The sequence below is a fragment of the Thermobia domestica genome, chromosome 5 (assembly GCF_964235325.1).
Source record: "Thermobia domestica chromosome 5, izTheDome1.hap1.1, whole genome shotgun sequence".
NCBI classification, from domain to species: Eukaryota; Metazoa; Arthropoda; class Insecta; order Zygentoma; family Lepismatidae; genus Thermobia; species Thermobia domestica.
The window spans coordinates 145,625,678-145,646,907 of NC_137458.1; the positions used below are offsets into that span (position 1 = coordinate 145,625,678).

Below are 21,230 nucleotides of genomic sequence, written 5' to 3' on the forward strand. Positions count from 1 at the left end.
GTTTGAATGGCAGTCTCTCTCTCTATCGGGTGGGATGGGGGAACGTCTCATCCTTGTTTCATCACCTCACCTGGTTCTCCTCCTTAACGGAAGTTCAAAAATAAATAAATAACAGATTGTACCTATTGTTATTTGCCTTTTCCTTACGCTGGAATACGCACATGCTACTTGTAAAATGGAGCATTTGGTTCACCACTCGGACAACACGGGGATTACAATCCTCCACCTTCGACATATCAATTAAACAAGCTCGAAAAACGTCCCATTTGACACTTTCCTTATTCTGTTCAGAGAAAGAAGGACATCTTGGTAGAGCTTTCAATTGGTTTCCAATACTCTCACCAAGTCCATGTCACTATTTAAAAAAATACATAAAAGTTTTATGATAGCCCAAAATAGTGCGCTATGGACACCCACATTGCACGAGCAACTAGCATCTAGAAGTTTAACTTGTCACTAGAGTGGCATCTGCCTTTCAGGCATTTCCTTAGACTTACGAGCCAAATGAAATGATGGGTACGCCTCCAAAGGCCATGATTGTTTTTGTTCTATGACGATCAATGCCGAAACTGAAAATGATTCATTTCTACCACTTTCAGTTTGAATAGAGATAAATAAAGTGGAGATAAAATATTCTTCTGACGCTAAAACAATATCAAAATCCGTATCTCGCTATCTCTTACTCTTTTAATTTACGAAGGTAAATATTGGAACCGTAAATTGTAGTAGATTTCTACCTAATCATGTTATGGTAAAAAAAAAAAAATAATGATGAATCTAGATCCTAGTCCTCGGACGCTGAATCCACTGCAAAATACGCTTTTCACTATTATCGTTTTTGTTTTACAATGATCATGCTGAAGCTAGAAATGGCGGACTTCTAACACTTTCGTTGTCAGTAGAGAGAGAAATGAGATCTCGGGACATAAATTTTACATACATTAAAAGAAAAACTAAAATAAGTTACCATTTTTAATCTGTTATCAGATACTTTTATGCTGTATATATTTTGTACTAATTTAGTAGATTAAGTATGTAGCTTACCAACTTCTTGAAGGAATATGGCTGAAGTGTTATTAGTTTCTTCAATTTGACTAGTGTTAGGTTTCTTCTTCTGAAAAGGAACATGATCTTCATTCTTCTTTCTCGCCGCAGTCCTTCGCCTTTTCCCAGGAGATTTAGCCGGAGACTTGTTCCGTTCCACGCAATCTGTATCTTCTCCATCAGTCGGTCTCTTCGTCTTGGATGTTTTTGTATCCGTCTGCTTTTGTTGTTGCTTTTCACATATGTTTAGATGCTTCCTTTCTTGAAGTGTCGGATATTCTTTTACAGCAGTTTTTGGAATGTTATTTTCTTGGCGAGAAGCTGGTTTCTTCCTAAAATAAAATGTAATCTCTAAAGAGTCAGTATGTACATGGTGCGTACCCAAATTACCTTAGTCATAGTTTTAAAAAAATAAAAATTAATTTAAAAAAATATTTTAAAATTATTTTTAAAAAATAATAAGGTTAGATTAATATAACACGAATAATTAACACACAAATAATAAAGTCAAACTCTTAATTGTGCACACTTTCAATCTTTTATGTTCATTCTTAATAAATTCAGTATTTTTAATACGGACATGAGAGAGTGAATTTCACCATAGACACACCTAATAACGATTTTGTCTACATGTTCGGAAAAAGATGCCAATCTTTATTACCAGTTGACGAATGTTTCTGGGGACATTGCCTTTCCTGACTGTACGGTGCAGAAGTCCGAGCGTGGATTTATGAGAAAGTAGGTCAACTGAAGTTCTGCCGAAGTCCTGAAGCCAAATTTTTGTAAGCACCGGAGAATACATTGATTCTTCTCATGTTGAACTGTTGAGGATACAAAGATTCTTCAAAAATTTATGCAACCTTATGGAAAATTACACCCGGACAATAGATCTCAAAGATGTTATAGCTATCACGATCTTCGTATTTATTGTCTACAAAGTTCTTGAGGGATTATTTTAAGGACTCCGTCCACATTACTCATCCGCAAAGTGTTCCGTAATTGAAAAACAATATTTGCTGTTGTGTTTGGTTTTCAAAAAAATAATCCGTCTTGTCTACTTGTGTCAAGAACAAAATGGCATTCACTTCCAGCACTTAATATATAAAACGTAAAAAATAATAAAAAAAATGTTTTCCAATAAAGTTTCGTAAATTCTTAGACATCTTGTATGTAACCTTACAGAATCCTCTGCATGCATCATGAAAAGAATATTGGTAGACAACTTGAACTTGTCCAAGGTTGGTTTTCGTTTGGCCCCTCGACAGCTGGATGAAGAAAACCTCTCCCGATAGGAAGAAGGATTTTACAAGATAAGAATATTGAAGTTGCCACTCTCTACTCTGTTCCCAAATACTATTCCCAGTGCCCTCTGTCTGTTTTCAAAAATGAAGGATTCATTGCGAGGCAGGGGTCCCTCGGAAGTGTCATTTTCTAGTACCTAAAAACAACCCTCAAAACACTTCTCAGATGATTTTGATGGTAAGATATAAAGATTGCAATGGCGCGTAGATGTGCAAAGAAGTTGTTTTGTAAAGTGAAGAAACATGTAACTCGAAAACTGAAAACTACGAGAACTATGGGAAAACAGTTCGTAATTTTCGTTGGTTAGTAAGTTGATTGATTGGGGGTTTAAAGGCCGTTTCAGAACCGAAATTATATGTAACGTAGATCTACAGCTTAACGCGTAATCTAAACCACATGAGCACTAGCGCCGGGAAACGAACTCGGGGTCCCTCCCTCCCTCGCCAAAGACGCGTACGATAACCAAATTGCCACGAGGAGCACGACAGGTAATTTTGGTATGTACTTCGTAGTATCCTATGCAGTCGTGGTATTAAGAAGAGGATTAGTGCACTTTTTGGTAGATGTAAAGTCTAGAACCAAGGCCAAAGTTAGATAATAATTTAATGTTATATTTTAAAGCTCGTCTATGTGTTTGCCATTATTCTCAAATATTCCAACAGGAGTATTTAAACTGTCTTTCCAGGATGTCTGACATGTATTTTCAGGCAAAGCTTTCCCATACTTTGTCGATATATTTTGTTAGGATCAAGCGTCAAGGGAGATTATGTTGAAAAATGAATACAATTTTTACAAAGTAAATCAATATTTTGTATGTCGTTTTCAGAAATTTGAATTGATCCTGCTAACTGTGATCACAAAACAATATCACCAGTGATTCCAAACTTTATATCCAACCAATGCATACATATTGTAGCTTTAAATGTAGCTAACAATATTTAATGTTGTATTTTAAAATTCGTCTACGTGTTTCTCATCAATCTCAAATATTGCAAGGAGTTTTTTAATTGTCTTTTCAAGATGTCTCATTTGTATTTTCAAGTAAAGTTTTCCCGTACTTTCTAGATATATTATGTTAGGAAACAAAAGAAGAAGGTAGCAACCGATTTCCAAAAACATTCTTACGAACGAAAGAAGAGAGCTACTGTGTGTAAACTATAATAGATGCTGCTGTTGATATGATCGTCGACGACTAAGCTGGTAATTAATATTGTAATTATTTGTGTATGTATGTAAATCATACTATCGTTTATCACTACATATAATGAATACATTTTGAAGTCTTTCTGTACAGTTGAACAATAATCAATAAGAAAGACAAGTAATGGAATAGTGGTATATTATAGTTGGAATAGTTTCATCTGTATGTATAGATATTACTGCTACGTTCACTGCACTATTTACCGTTATTATTAATATTGATTACATAGTCCCCTTCCACACACACACACTAAATAAATAAATAAAGTTCTGTGCAGCGAATCCCAGTGTATAGGTTCGATGTATTTTGATACACAGAATCCAAATTTCGAAACCCCAGACGATTGACCATGTTAACTTTTTGTTATGTGCGAAAAATTGGAGCGATTTTGGATAGGAAAACACATTTTTCAACCACAAAACAAAATTGACACGATGAATCGTCCTGGAATTTTGCAATTTTTATTCTGTGTAACAAAATATATCAAATCTATACCCTGGAGACCGCTAAACAGATTTTTTTTTTTTTCAAAAATAGATGTATTACTTGAATCTTTCCTATTCAAAATCGCTCTAGTTTTTCGTCCATAAAAAGGAATTGACATGGTCAACCGTCCAGGAATTTTTGCAATTTGAATTCTGTGTAACAAAATAGATCGAATCCATACCCTGGGATCCGCTGCACAGAAATTTCGTTTTCTTGCATAGCTGTATTACGTGTATCCTCCCTACCCAAAATCGTTCCAAGTTTTCCCCCCATAACAAAAAAATTACATAATCGATCTTCTTGTGGTTTCCAAATTTGGATTCTGTGTAACAAAATACATCGAATTCGTACCCTGGGGGTCCGGTGCACAGAACTTTGATTTTCTTTGTATAAGTGTATGTGGCTGCGTCACTATTCTTATTAGTGCAAAATGAACATTTCCTATTGATGGTGTTTTTCTTTCGCATGAACAAGATTTTTTTTTTTATTTTATCACTTTTAATTTTTTGGATTCTGGGTAGTTGAGTCCCCTTCCCGCATCGAGGTTATGTAATACATGCAACTACAGGGTGGAACCCGAACAACCGAAATGCGTTCAAATTTCAAGGTTCTCCAATCGACAATCCAACCCAGGAAGGGGATTTCCTCTTTGTTATTTTATAACTTGTGTTAGTAAATATGTGAGCTTAGAAACCTCGTGCACGTAACAGCGCGCTAGCCACTACAGCAGTGGGGAGAGCTGCCTGAAAGTTTTATACTAGCTTCCATATTAGAAATAAAATACGTAGACATTGACTAAAAACATATTGTAAAGAAATTTTTAATAGTAAGATGTAAAAACAGAGCATCTCCTACCAAAGGGCAAGCTATAATCAATAAGTTGAAATACGATTAACAGACGATCAATATTAACGGACGGAAACCATATTCACGAAGAAATTAAATGTCGAATAAAAACAAAGAATTCGTGTTATTATTCAGTTCAAAATCTCTTCTCGTCGCGAATTCTGTAGAGGAATTTGAAGCTTAAAATATATAAAACGATAATCATGCCTGTTGTATTGTATGGTTACGAAACATGGTGACTTATTCTGAGGGAAGAACGTAGACTGAAAGTAAATGAGAACAGGATCCTGAGACTAATATTCGGACCCAAGAGGAACGGGAATGAGGAATGGCGGAAATTCATAACGAGGAACTACATAATTTATACGGTTTTCCAGACATTGTTAGGGTCATCAAGTCGAATAGGTTCAGGTAAGCAGGTCATGTAGTGGAGCTGGAAGAACATAGGAACGCTTTCAAAGACTTAACTGGGAGATCAATGGAAAAACGACCATTAGGAAGATCTAGGCGCAGATGGGAGGACAATATTAAGATGGACCTCGCAGAAATAGGAATACAATGTGAAAACTGGATACAGTTGGCTAAGGATAGAAGTCAGTGGAGAACTTTTGTGAGCGAGGCATTGAACCTTCGGGTTCCATAGGCCATAGAGTTAGCTAGTTAAATTAGTTGAAATATGATTTGCTGACATTAACCTTTTTCAACATATTTTGCTCCATAAGCTTTTCATTCATTCACAAAGCTGAAAAATACTTTGATCTTTGATTTTCTTCAGGCGAAAGGCTTAAACTATTTATAACAATGAACCGTGTATTTTGTAGGCTTGGAAGAATATTGTTTTCACGATGGTATCGGCTATAGAACATTGTTGAATGGAGTGTATTAGCGTCAAGAAAGATTATGTTGAAAAATGAATACAATTTTTACAAGGTAAATGAATGTTTTATATGTCATTTTGAGAAATTTGAATAGATCCTGCCATTTGTGATCGCAAAACAATATCATTAGTGATTCCAAACTTTATATCCAACCAATACATAATGTAGCTTGAAATATAGCTCCTGTCCGACTAGAAACTAAATTCAACTTGCTGCTACGCAATGTTTCAATAGGTTAGCAGTGATTTGAAATTGGGAATGTGTGGTCACCAGCATAACCCAAGTCCCATCATTTTTGATTTGTTGTCTTTATCAGACCAGGAACTATTTCTCGTTCTACCTTCGTTTGGTAGAACGTGGAAGGTAGAACTACTACTTTACTGCTCGAAGGTAAAGTGTACCTAGTGAAACCTCGGGGTAAAGAAGCTCAAGATTAGTGATGGCTAGATCACCTCCTGTATGTGCCTTACCTAACCCGTTTTGCATCTTAAATAGCTTATCTCGAATGTTAGACATCCTTTACTCTACAAATTCTACAAACATCAAGATTATTTCATCAAAATTCCTATATTTTTGTTAAGATCCGTGCTACGCAGGTTTCGAAACAAGTAAATTATCCGAATAATAAAACAATTCTATTGAAACATTCCCTTGTTTCCTGCTGGGGATGTCAGTATTCTCCATAAGCCTACAATGACAATTTAAAAACTTTAGATCTTTAGTAGTGGTTCGCTGAAAAAACTGAGGCTATCAGTTGAGTGAGGTTTAAACTTCTGCATCGGATCTTACAATACTAGTCTTCTATCTTCCCGATATTAACGCATCAGCATGTCGATGGCAACATGATATAATAGTAAATAGAAATTTCACTAAAATATAAGCATGCTTTATGTTTAAATTTTTTCTCTTTGCCTCTCTAAAAAATATCCAATTTTGATGTACAAGAATACTTTTAATAATCCGGTGAATTCGTTCGAAGAAATCAGTTACAATGGGTTTTATCTGAATTTTGTTTCTTACAAAAAATTAGGATTATAAACAGTTCTAAAAATAAAAATATATTTTTTTTATAAAATAAATAAGATAATCATTTTATAAAAATAAATAAAGAAAGTTATTAATAAAATTATTAACATTAATAATTTTAATATTATTAATAAATATCATCGGTTTATTAATAAAAATAATACCATCGGTTGTGGTTAAATTTACTTTTTGATGGAATAGTCTCTTGGAATTGTCTGAACCATCATTTTCTTCTTCTTTTGTCCAAACAGAAGTCTGTACCTACAACGTAAACTTTCTTTTTGTCGTATCACAAGCTAATCGATTTATACAGAATTTGCAGCTACAATTCGTAAGAATGTGCAATAATATAGAAACGCATTACACAGCGAAACTCATGTCGTTCAAATTTCAGTTATACAAGGTATTCTTGTATTTAGATATTTTTCACGCAAATTTACATGAACATTGTACCACAATAAGCTTGAAATTAAGCACACTACCGACTGAATACATGTGTGATGTGTATTCTCCGGACAGTTTTGCGGAAAATAGAAGTTGTCATTAATACTCGCTATCGTCACATTTTTGTGAAATATATACATTTCCTTACTCTATACATATATGTATATCTACATGAATTCAAAAATTCAGTAAATTTTACACGCATAGTTGAGAAGAATACCAAGTTTACAAAGTTCAGAAGAACAACGATAATATTTAATTTGTACAACTTACATTTTCAAGACGATAATGTGCTGCAATCTGGAATGATTCAACGGTTTCGCTGGGTATTAGTTATTCTCTTCGCTCACAGGACGTTTTACTATTCAGTGTTAATATGCAATCGTTACATCACATTTTTACCGAAGAAATGTACAAATATTTCAGTTATTTGAACAAAAGAAACACTAACCAAAGCTTAAAACACACTTTATTTTAAATTATAATAACGGTTTCGGATATCTAACATATCCTTCTTCAGACAATATCGAAAATAAATGAAAATCGATATTGTCTGAAGAAGGATATGTTAGATATTCGAAACCTTTATTATAATTTAAAATAAAGTGTGTTTTAAGCTTTGGTCAGTGTTTCTTTTGTTAAAATAATCAATCCAAAGCCATGGATAGTCTTACTATCAGTTGTTTGAATTTTCGTCATTGTTTTTAATCTTTCTTTGTTTGTTCAACTACTTTTCCAAGAAATAACGTTTTCACTAATTATTCTGCGATAGTTCTACAGGTGAGAAAATCCGAACTGGGTAGAGCGTAGCAGTCCTTGATTTAATTTAATGATGGCAATAGCAAACACAACTGAATATTTATATTTAGAAGAAATTTTACTCCCTGATAAAAGGTTAATGTTTATTGTTACTTATAGTTATCTATACTATTGGGTCCATGACAAATAACATACCACGTTTAAAAGAAGTAGGCATATCCTATTCAAGGTATTATAATGGCATTCTCCTCACACGAGAAAGCAAAAACTGAATTACGTTCTGATTACAAGTGCAATATTCTAGAATGCTTATAGGAAAGCAAGACATTTCACCACAGAGATAGGATATTTCAGTGTTTCCATGTAGCATATACAAAATGGAGTTTTACGTTCCATGATATGCTCGCTAGACTAAACCGTGTGGTGTGGCCTGATGCATGCTAAAGTGATAGGCCCATTTTCTTTGCGGAGCAAACTGTGACGGCAAACAATTGCGTTGGAATTGTATGCAGTGTCACAATTTCCAGGTGTCATTTTTCAACATGATGGCACGCCTCCACACTATGCCGACATTGTTCTCGAGTTTCTACATTCCCCAGCGATGGACAGGCAGAGGTTCTGTCAAGCCATGGCCACCACGACCCGCGGATCTGAAGCCCTTAGACTTCTGGGGTCATGTGATGAAACATGTATACGGTGAACTTATCAACGACATTAATAATTTAAAAAAGAGAATTACAACGTTATTCACTCTAACACCACACGTCCTTAACTGTGTGTGGGAAGAACTTGAATATCGTTTAGATGTGTGTAAGGCAACATATGGAAGCCACATCGAACTGCTCCCCAAGTATGCGAAAACTCCCCAAGTATGAAACTTGGGGAGTTCTTTTATTAGGTGAAGATTTCACATTTCTATCTTGTTTTATTGATTCCCTGTGATCGGCCAAGAGTGCACCATGACTTTACGGATACCTTGTATTTTATAAATTAAGCTTAAATATTAAACATAATATCAAGCGTTAGTCTGCAAGCAGTAAGTAGTTCTTTTAGTGCAATAGGCTTAGCTTAAATGAAAATCTTATATGATAAGATAACTTGAATTAAAATCAATGTTAGTTAATTTAAATCACTGAACTTTATAACAAATCATTTTTCATTATTATTATTATAATTGTTACAAAGGAAGTTTGACTACAGACAGAAATGATATATTATGAAATGAGAACAGACCTTACTAGCCTTAATAAAAAAAAGTACTAGAAAAGTCATGCTGCATGCAATTCCAAGACACATGTGCACTATACGGATAGAAGAAACCAATATGTAGAATATGTTTTACTTACTCAAAAATATCATCATCCGAAGATTCGCTTGTTGACTCTTCGTCCTCAATTTCCTTTTCAACTTAAAGAAAAAAGTATATCCATGAAAATTATGGTTGTAACGGACATTTTAAACTGAATACTAACTACGAAAATATTCTACAGTATTATCGCCATTATTTTGATATTGCGATCTAGTAAACTCGACAGGACGAACAAACAAATAAATTAATACATAATGTCTTTTATGTAGCGTCAAATTTTCTTCACATGCGCCGAGGAAGAGGTGACAACACTACATAAATTTTTTCTTTTGCATATTTTGAGGTACGATTTTTATTTTATTTTTATTTATTTAGTTTTCTACAGTTAATATTCTAATTATCTTGTTTTCCTCTTTTAAATTAATTGAATTTTACCTCCAATTTCTTAATTTGCCATATAATCAATTCTATACAAGTACTTGAAATGTTGCTCGCATGACATAGGGGACATACTGTTGTAACATCCATTTGTATTTATTTCCTTTTCCTACGGAATCATCACGATCAGTAAAAGGTTTTTCGATCATTCTCTCATTTGCGTACAATACTTCATACGATATAGAAACATATCTCTTTTACTTCCTTTCTCAAAATGTTATCTTACTTCCTTTCCCACTCTTTGTCTTACTACAGATATTTTCGAATTTGCTCTCTGATAGCGTAAACCTTTTGCCGTCTTCATTTATTTCTTTTTCACTCTACGCAGCTAGACTACAATTGGGTCAAGTGTTAAATTCCATTATCATATTCAGTTATTCAAATTAAAGTGCCAAATGTAATGTGATATGTGTTCGTGCAGTTTTAGTGTTGTTTATTAAAGTGAAAAGTGAAATCTTGCATATCCTTTACCAAAATAATTATCATGGTATAAATTTATATTTTCTAGTTTTAAGAAATAACCTAATTTACTTTTCTTTCCAGCATGAACAACCAGTGCCTATGCAACATAATAATTCTTGCATTATTAAATTGCATCGGCATTAAGAATACAATTAGAATCAGCTTTTATGTCGATTTCCCAGAATGTTCTGACCCGAACTCTGAAGCGTGTTGTCCAGTGACTATATGGTCGGCTTTGGCAATAGATCCAAACTGTCATTAAAGTCTAAAGGAGACGACCAAAAGATAGAGGATCGAATCCCGAACCGTTATAAATGCCCAAGCCCTCCTAGGGAACTGCAGGACACGAACCACATACAGTAATAACATACCTTCTTCTGAAGGAAGCTATAATTTTAAAGAGAGAGATATAACTGTAATATGCTAGTACAGGGTTTTCATAAAGTCTGGACGGATTTAATTTGCTTATAATTTTCATAAAAATGCTCATAATGAAATCAAATAAAGTGCAAACGGTAGCGGAAGGATTAAATTTTTAGTTGGCAAGACTGTTAGATAAGCGGCAACCCTGAACACGTTGAGAGAGGGAGGGCAAGGGTCAGTTCCTTATGTTCTGTGGTACGCAATGTGTTCTGTGGTACGCAGAGCTAAAATCACCAATTCTGGTGTGTCGAAAGTTCACCAAAGAGTTCAAAAAGCCGGCACCGACTGAGAGTGCAATCCGAAAGTGGCATGCTAAGTTCTTGGAGACAGGAAGCGTCCTGGACCGTCCACGAAGTGGGAGGCCGCCAACATTCCAGCGCCGCCTACGCGAATGTGTGGACGTAAATGACGCCCAGTTGGAGGTATGGCGGTGAATGAACTGAGCTGGTGCATAATACAGGTAAAAATTTAATCTTTCCGCTACCGTTTGCACTTTATTTGATTTCAATATGAGCATTTTTATGTAAATTATAAGCGAATTAAATCCGTCCATACTTTATGAAAACCCTGTATATGTTCAACTAAGTGGTGCCCTTCTAATTTTCGTACTTCAATGTTAAAGAAATGTCTGCAGCTGAGTTCTACGAAATGTCACCTGGTGCTCAGAACAATATGTTTTGAAACGAACTACATTTTACTTTGGATATCCATTACCACGTTTGTCTCACTTGCATTATTACGTGAGATGACGAAGCCAAAACCGTTCATTGAACCTCGATCACCTTCTTTGCCGACATAGACAGATTCTATCATTCAATAGTTGTGCAGTAGCGAACTCCAAAACATATCGAGTGCAATCGATGCGCCCCCAACCCAAATGTAATTCAATTTCTGCAGTTGCTGTTCTTCAAATTGCACGGAAATTTTAAAGTACCCGGCAGACAGTTCAGAAATAGCAATCTACGCCTTTTGCGAATCACATGATTCACGAGTTCAGCAAGGTTGTCTGTAGTCATTGGTTTCCAACCTTAGCCACCTTTGTCGTGTAAACCAGTAAGTCCCTACAACAGTCCTCCATACAGTTCTACAACAGCCGTACGGTTGTCAACTGGCCGGTATTTCACCGACCTGGCCAGAAATATTGCTGTTATTTTGATTAACGCCGGTGACTGTTACAAATTTCTTACTAGTACCTTTATAACCGGTATTTTGAAATCTGTAATTCAGAATAGAACATCGGATATCGAAATTTTTCAGCAGTTTCTTTACAAATACGAATTTCCGTTGTATTATACATACAGCGATATTTTTTTTAATGTATGACAGTTTTTCATTTATTTAACATAAAAAAATTGATAACAGTTAGATTTTATTGTGAAGCATTGCTTTCAACAATACAGACAGAAGTGTATATTGTGCGGCATAAATATAGCGATAAATTTAAGTTGTCCATCGATTGTTGGCAAATAACTCTTAGACATTTCGTTAGTACAATGTTTCTTTCATTGTTTAGTTTCACGTCCCTATCTTTCACCATCTATCAACGATTAATATATTATATTCATCATTTTAGGTAATTTTAAAGAGATGACAGGAACTGTGTCAGGGAAATTTTGAAATTTACTTGTACGGAAGTTTATACATTTATTGAGAGTGAAAAAGGATTTTCTATAGTTGAAGCATAAGTTTAAAGAGTAAATTTCATTTTGTAAATCCAAAATTGTCACGTAAGTATCAATATGCTTTTGTTAATCAGTTTCGATAATTTTAAAGAAGTGGCAGTTACTGGTAAATAGAATAAAATGATCAATACCAACTTCAGTTTCTCATTTTAGCACAATGTATCTATTATGCTTATTACTGAATGTACTAAGGATATACAGAATACAGATGCTAATACATTTTTATCTATGATAGTATCTTTCCTTCCCATGGATGAGTCCGAACAGGGATACTTCACACTTAGGCCTATTTCATAGGGAATTTTGAGGGGTGCCGGTAATTTTATTTTCCAGAGTTGGCAACCCTAAGTAGCCGTAATGTTTATACATTCGATCGCACCTGTATTATGCCCTTTCGCCAGAACCAATCGAATTCCATAATTTAGTTCACACTTGGAGGGGCGCTTTGATTGCACTCGATGCATTCACACTTGCCATCTTACAATGTTTGAATGGCAGTCTCTCTCTCTATCGGGTGGGATGGGGGAACGTCTCATCCTTGTTTCATCACCTCACCTGGTTCTCCTCCTTAACGGAAGTTCAAAAATAAATAAATAACAGATTGTACCTATTGTTATTTGCCTTTTCCTTACGCTGGAATACGCACATGCTACTTGTAAAATGGAGCATTTGGTTCACCACTCGGACAACACGGGAATTACAATCCTCCACCTTCGACATATCAATTAAACAAGCTCGAAAAACGTCCCATTTGACACTTTCCTTATTCTGTTCAGAGAAAGAAGGACATCTTGGTAGAGCTTTCAATTGGTTTCCAATACTCTCACCAAGTCCATGTCACTATTTAAAAAAATACATAAAAGTTTTATGATAGCCCAAAATAGTGCGCTATGGACACCCACATTGCACGAGCAACTAGCATCTAGAAGTTTAACTTGTCACTAGAGTGGCATCTGCCTTTCAGGCATTTCCTTAGACTTATGTTTGTTTGTTTTTGTTCTATGACGATCAATGCTGAAACTGAAAATGATTCATTTCTACCACTTTCAGTTTGAATAGAGATAAATAAAGTGGAGATAAAATATTCTTCTGACGCTAAAACAATATCAAAATCCGTATCTCGCTATCTCTTACTCTTTTAATTTACGAAGGTAAATATTGGAACCGTAAATTGTAGTAGATTTCTACCTAATCATGTTATGGTAAAAAAAAAAAAAATAATGATGAATCTAGATCCTAGTCCTCGGACGCTGAATCCACTGCAAAATACGCTTTTCACTATTATCGTTTTTGTTTTACAATGATCATGCTGAAGCTAGAAATGGCGGACTTCTAACACTTTCGTTGTCAGTAGAGAGAGAAATGAGATCTCGGGACATAAATTTTACATACATTAAAAGAAAAACTAAAATAAGTTACCATTTTTAATCTGTTATCAGATACTTTTATGCTGTATATATTTTGTACTAATTTAATAGATTAAGTATGTAGCTTACCAACTTCTTGAAGGAATATGGCTGAAGTGTTATTAGTTTCTTCAATTTGACTAGTGTTAGGTTTCTTCTTCTGAAAAGGAACATGATCTTCATTCTTCTTTCTCGCCGCAGTCCTTCGCCTTTTCCCAGGAGATTTAGCCGGAGACTTGTTCCGTTCCACGCAATCTGTATCTTCTCCATCAGTCGGTCTCTTCGTCTTGGATGTTTTTGTATTCGTCTGCTTTTGTTGTTGCTTTTCACATATGTTTAGATGCTTCCTTTCTTGAAGTGTCGGATATTCTTTTACAGCAGTTTTTGGAATGTTATTTTCTTGGCGAGAAGCTGGTTTCTTCCTAAAATAAAATGTAATCTCTAAAGAGTCAGTATGTACATGGTGCGTACCCAAATTACCTTAGTCATAGTTTTAAAAAAATAAAAATTAATTAAAAAAATATTTTAAAATTATTTTTAAAAAATAATAAGGTTAGATTAATATAACACGAATAATTAACACACAAATAATAAAGTCAAACTCTTAATTGTGCACACTTTCAATCTTTTATGTTCATTCTTAATAAATTCAGTATTTTTAATACGGACATGAGAGAGTGAATTTCACCATAGACACACCTAATAACGATTTTGTCTACATGTTCGGAAAAAGATGCCAATCTTTATTACCAGTTGACGAATGTTTCTGGGGACATTGCCTTTCCTGACTGTACGGTGCAGAAGTCCGAGCGTGGATTTATGAGAAAGTAGGTCAACTGAAGTTCTGCCGAAGTCCTGAAGCCAAATTTTTGTAAGCACCGGAGAATACATTGATTCTTCTCATGTTGAACTGTTGAGGATACAAAGATTCTTCAAAAATTTATGCAACCTTATGGAAAATTACACCCGGACAATAGATCTCAAAGATGTTATAGCTATCACGATCTTCGTATTTATTGTCTACAAAGTTCTTGAGGGATTATTTTAAGGACTCCGTCCACATTACTCATCCGCAAAGTGTTCCGTAATTGAAAAACAATATTTGCTGTTGTGTTTGGTTTTCAAAAAAATAATCCGTCTTGTCTACTTGTGTCAAGAACAAAATGGCATTCACTTCCAGCACTTAATATATAAAACGTAAAAAATAATAAAAAAAATGTTTTCCAATAAAGTTTCGTAAATTCTTAGACATCTTGTATGTAACCTTACAGAATCCTCTGCATGCATCATGAAAAGAATATTGGTAGACAACTTGAACTTGTCCAAGGTTGGTTTTCGTTTGGCCCCTCGACAGCTGGATGAAGAAAATCTCTCCCGATAGGAAGAAGGATTTTACAAGATAAGAATATTGAAGTTGCCACTCCTCTACTCTGTTCCCAAGTACTATTCCCAGTGCCCTCTGTCTGTTTTCAAAAATGAAGGATTCATTGCGAGGCAGGGGTCCCTCGGAAGTGTCATTTTCTAGTACCTAAAAACAACCCTCAAAATACTTCTCAGATGATTTTGATGGTAAGATATAAAGATTGCAATGGCGCGTAGATGTGCAAAGAAGTTGTTTTGAAAAGTGAAGAAACATGTAACTCGAAAACTGAAAACTACGAGAACTATGGGAAAACAGTTCGTAATTTTCGTTGGTTAGTTAGTTGATTGATTGGGGGTTTAGAGACCGTTTCAGAACCGAAATTATATGTAACGTAGATCTACAGCTTAACGCGTAATCTAAACCACATGAGCACTAGCGCCGGGAAAGGAACTCGGGGTCCCTCCCTCCCTCGCCAAAGACGCGTACGATAACCAAATTGCCACGAGGAGCACGACAGGTAATTTTGGTATGTACTTCGTAGTATCCTATGCAGTCGTGGTATTAAGAAGAGGATTAGTGCACTTTTTGGTAGATGTAAAGTCTAGAACCAAGGCCAAAGTTAGATAATAATTTAATGTTATATTTTAAAGCTCGTCTATGTGTTTGCCATTATTCTCAAATATTCCAACAGGAGTATTTAAACTGTCTTTCCAGGATGTCTGACATGTATTTTCAGGCAAAGCTTTCCCATACTTTGTCGATATATTTTGTTAGGATCAAGCGTCAAGGGAGATTATGTTGAAAAATGAATACAATTTTTACAAAGTAAATCAATATTTTGTATGTCGTTTTCAGAAATTTGAATTGATCCTGCTAACTGTGATCACAAAACAATATCACCAGTGATTCCAAACTTTATATCCAACCAATGCATACATATTGTAGCTTTAAATGTAGCTAACAATATTTAATGTTGTATTTTAAAATTCGTCTACGTGTTTCTCATCAATCTCAAATATTGCAAGGAGTTTTTTAATTGTCTTTTCAAGATGTCTCATTTGTATTTTCAAGTAAAGTTTTCCCGTACTTTCTAGATATATTATGTTAGGAAACAAAAGAAGAAGGTAGCAACCGATTTCCAAAAACATTCTTACGAACGAAAGAAGAGAGCTACTGTGTGTAAACTATAATAGATGCTGCTGTTGATATGATCGTCGACGACTAAGCTGGTAATTAATATTGTAATTATTTGTGTATGTATGTAAATCATACTATCGTTTATCACTACATATAATGAATACATTTTGAAGTCTTTCTGTACAGTTGAACAATAATCAATAAGAAAGACAAGTAATGGAATAGTGGTATATTATAGTTGGAATAGTTTCATCTGTATGTATAGATATTACTGCTACGTTCACTGCACTATTTACCGTTATTATTAATATTGATTACATAGTCCCCTTCCACACACACACACTAAATAAATAAATAAAGTTCTGTGCAGCGAATCCCAGTGTATAGGTTCGATGTATTTTGATACACAGAATCCAAATTTCGAAACCCCAGACGATTGACCATGTTAACTTTTTGTTATGTGCGAAAAATTGGAGCGATTTTGGATAGGAAAACACATTTTTCAACCACAAAACAAAATTGACACGATGAATCGTCCTGGAATTTTGCAATTTTTATTCTGTGTAACAAAATATATCAAATCTATACCCTGGAGACCGCTAAACAGATTTTTTTTTTTCAAAAATAGATGTATTACTTGAATCTTTCCTATTCAAAATCGCTCTAGTTTTTCGTCCATAAAAAGGAATTGACATGGTCAACCGTCCAGGAATTTTTGCAATTTGAATTCTGTGTAACAAAATAGATCGAATCCATACCCTGGGATCCGCTGCACAGAAATTTCGTTTTTTTGCATAGCTGTATTACGTGTATCCTCCCTATCCAAAATCGTTCCAAGTTTTCCCCCCATAACAAAAAAATTACATAATCGATCTTCTTGTGGTTTCCAAATTTGGATTCTGTGTAACAAAATACATCGAATTCGTACCCTGGGGGTCCGGTGCACAGAACTTTGATTTTCTTTGTATAAGTGTATGTGGCTGCGTCACTATTCTTATTAGTGCAAAAAGAACATTTCCTATTGATGGTGTTTTTCTTTCGCATGAACAAGATCTTTTTTTTAATTTTATCACTTTTAATTTTTTGGATTCTGGGTAGTTGAGTCCCCTTCCCGCATCGAGGTTATGTAATACATGCAACTACAGGGTGGAACCCGAACAACCGAAATGCGTTCAAATTTCAAGGTTCTCCAATCGACAATCCAACCCAGGAAGGGGATTTCCTCTTTGTTATTTTATAACATGTGTTAGTAAATATGTGAGCTTAGAAACCTCGTGCACGTAACAGCGCGCTAGCCACTACAGCAGTGGAGAGAGCTGCCTGAAAGTTTTATACTAGCTTCCATATTAGAAATAAAATACGTAGACATTGACTAAAAACATATTGTAAAGAAATTTTTAATAGTAAGATGTAAAAACAGAGCATCTCCTACCAAAGGGCAAGCTATAATCAATGAGTTGAAATACGATTAACAGACGATCAATATTAACAGACGGAAACCATATTCACGAAGAAATTAAATGTCGAATAAAAACAAAGAATTCGTGTTATTATTCAGTTCAAAATCTCTTCTCGTCGCGAATTCTGTAGAGGAATTTGAAGCTTAAAATATATAAAACGATAATCATGCCTGTTGTATTGTATGGTTACGAAACATGGTGACTTATTCTGAGGGAAGAACGTAGACTGAAAGTAAATGAGAACAGGATCCTGAGACTAATATTCGGACCCAAGAGGAACGGGAATGAGGAATGGCGGAAATTCATAACGAGGAACTACGTAATTTATACGGTTTTCCAGACATTGTTAGGGTCATCAAGTCGAGTAGGTTCAGGTAAGCAGGTCATTTAGCGGAGCTGGAAGAACATAGGAACGCTTTCAAAGACTTAACTGGGAGATCAATGGAAAAACGACCATTAGGAAGATCTAGGCGCAGATGGGAGGACAATATTAAGATGGACCACGCAGAAATAGGAATACAAAGTGAAAACTGGATACAGTTGGCTAAGGATAGAAGTCAGTGGAGAACTTTTGTGAGCGAGGCATCGAACCTTCGGGTTCCATAGGCCATAGTGTTAGCTAGTTAAATTAGTTGAAATATGATTTGCTGACATTAACCTTTTTCAACATATTTTGCTCCATAAGCTTTTCATCCATTCACAAAGCTGAAAAATACTTTGATCTTTGATTTTCTTCAGGCGAAAGGCTTAAACTATTTATAACAATGAACCGTGTATTTTGTAGGCTTGGAAGAATATTGTTTTCACGATGGTATCGGCTATAGAACATTGTTGAATGGAGTGTATTAGCGTCAAGAAAGATTATGTTGAAAAATGAATACAATTTTTACAAGGTAAATGAATGTTTTATATGTCATTTTGAGAAATTTGAATAGATCCTGCCATTTGTGATCGCAAAACAATATCATTAGTGATTCCAAACTTTATATAAAACCAATACATAATGTAGCTTGAAATATAGCCCCTGTCCGACTAGAAACTAAATTCAACTCGCTGCTACGGAAAGTTTTAGTAGGTTAGCAGTGATTTGAAATTGGGAATATGTGGTCACCAGCATAACCCAAGTGCCATCATTTTTGATTTGTTGTCTTTATCAGACCAGGAACTATTTCTCGTTCTACCTTCGTTTGGTAGAACGTGGAAGGTAGAACTACCACTTTACTGCTCGAAGGCAAAGTATACCTAGCGAAACCTCGGGGTAAAGAAGCTCAAAATTAGTGATGGCTACATCACCTCCTGTATGTGCCTTACCTAACCCGTTTTGCATCTTAAATAGCTTATCTCGAATGTTAGACATCCTTTACTCTACAAATTCTACAAACATCAAGATTATTTCATCGAGATTGTTTTGTTAAGATCCTTACTACGCAGGTTTCGAAACAAGTAAATTATCCGAATAATAAAACAATTCTATTGAAACATTCCCTTGTTTCCTGCTGGGGATGTCAGTATTCTCCATAAACCTACAATGACAATTTAAAAACTTTAGATCTTTAGTAGTGGTTCGCTGAAAAAACTGAGGCTATCAGTTGAGTGAGGTTTAAACTTCTGCATCGGATCTTACAATACTAGTCTTCTATCTTCCCGATATTAACGCATCAGCATGTCGATGGCAACATGATATAATAGTAAATAGAAATTTCACTAAAATATAAGCATGCTTTATGTTTAAATTTTTTCTCTTTGCCTCTCTAAAAAATATCCAATTTTGATGTACAAGAATACTTTTAATAATCCGGTGAATTCGTTCCAAGAAATCAGTTACAATGGATTTTATCTGAATTTTGTTTCTTACAAAAAATTAGGATTATAAACAGTTATAAAAATATATTTATTTTTATAAAATAAGTAAGATAACCATTTTATAAAAATAAATAAAGAAAGTTATTAATAAAATTATTAACATTAATAATTTTAATATTATTAATAAATACAATCGGTTTATTAATAAAAATAATACCATCGGTTGTGGTTAAATTTACTTTTTGATGGAATAGTCTCTTAGAGTTGTCTGAACCATCATTTTTTTATTTTTTTGTCCAGAGGTCTGTACCTACAACGTAAACTTTCTTTTTGTCGTATCACAAGCTAATCGATTTATACAGAATTTGCAGCTACAATTCGTAAGAATGTGCAATAATATAGAAACGCATTACACAGCGAAACTCATGTCGTTCAAATTTCAGTTATAGAAGGTATTCTTATATTTAGATATTTCTCATCCAAATTTACATGAACATTGTACCACAATAAGCTTGAAATTAAGCACACTACCGACTGAATACATATGCGATGTGTAATCTCCGAAGAGTTTCGAGGATAATAGAAGTTGTCATTAATACCCGCTATCGTCACATTTTTGTGAAATATATACATTTCCTTATTCTATATATATATGTAAATCTACAAGAATTCAAAAATTCAGTAAATTTTACACGCATAGTTGAGAAGAATACCAAGTTTACAACGTTCAGAAGAACAACGTTAATATTTAATTTGTACAGACGATAATGTGCTGCAATCTGGAATGATTCAACGGTTTTGCTGGGTTTTAGTTATTCTCTCCACTCACAGGAAGTTTTACTACTCAGTGTTAATATGCAATCGTTACATCACATTTTTACCGAAGAAATGTACAAATATTTCACAGTTATTTGAATTTTCGTCATTGTTTTTAATCTTTCTTTGTTTGTTCAACTACTTTTCCAAGAAATAACGTTTTCACCAATTATTCTGCGATAGTTCTACAGGTGAGAAAATCCAAAGTGGGTAGAGCGTAGCAGTCCTTGATTTAATTTAATGATGAAAATAGCAAACACAACTGAATATTTATATTTAGAAGAAATTTTACTCCTTGATAAAAGGTTAATGTTTATTGTTACTTATAATTATCTATACTATTGGGTCCATGACAAATAACATACCTCGTTTAAAAGAAGTAGGCGTAGTTCTATTCAAGGTATTATAATGGCATTCTCCTCACACGAGAAAGCAAAACCTGAATTACGTTCTGATCACAAGTGCAATATTCTAGAATGCTTATAGGAAAGCAAGACATTTCACCACAGAGATAGGATATTTCAGTGTTTCCATGTAGCATATACAAAATGGAGTTTTACGTTCCATGATATGCTCTATTATGAAAATTTTTAAGGAAACATGCAATGTTTTGTACATGGAACTGCCTGTAAAAGCCTGTCCGATTTTGACAGGCATTATACAGGCGCCTGTTTCGGCGAAAACACATGTAAAGAAAATATTACAGGCACATTGTCTTCAGGTGATATGCCTGTCGAAAAAGTATTAAACTTCTGTTGGAAATTTTGCACGGAAATACGCATTGTACAGAGCCTGTACATTAAAATGTGAACATGCAGTACACGTAGTCACTCACATGCAAGTAAATGGAGGGAATATGTGCATGTAAAGTACCTTGAATGGATTGTTGATAACATTCACAATACAGTAAGAATGAAAAGTACAAGGAAAGTGCCTGTTTATCAA

At 34.6% G+C, this 21,230-nt stretch overlaps 1 protein-coding gene across 1 annotated transcript in view; it reads right to left on the reverse strand.

The window, feature by feature from the left end:
* Positions 1 to 848: 848 nt before the first annotated feature.
* LOC145684702 (uncharacterized) overlaps positions 849 to 21,230 on the reverse strand; it is a 43,376-nt gene continuing 22,994 nt past the window's right edge. Inside the window, exons 7-9 of the mRNA XM_081757079.1 lie at positions 13,797 to 14,128; positions 9,333 to 9,393; positions 849 to 1,376 (exon numbers count right to left, since the gene is read on the reverse strand). Of these exons, the coding sequence (XP_081613205.1) occupies positions 1,028 to 1,376; positions 9,333 to 9,393; positions 13,797 to 14,128 (742 nt within the window). The 3' untranslated portion in view covers positions 849 to 1,027. The remainder of the gene's footprint in view (positions 1,377 to 9,332; positions 9,394 to 13,796; positions 14,129 to 21,230) is intronic.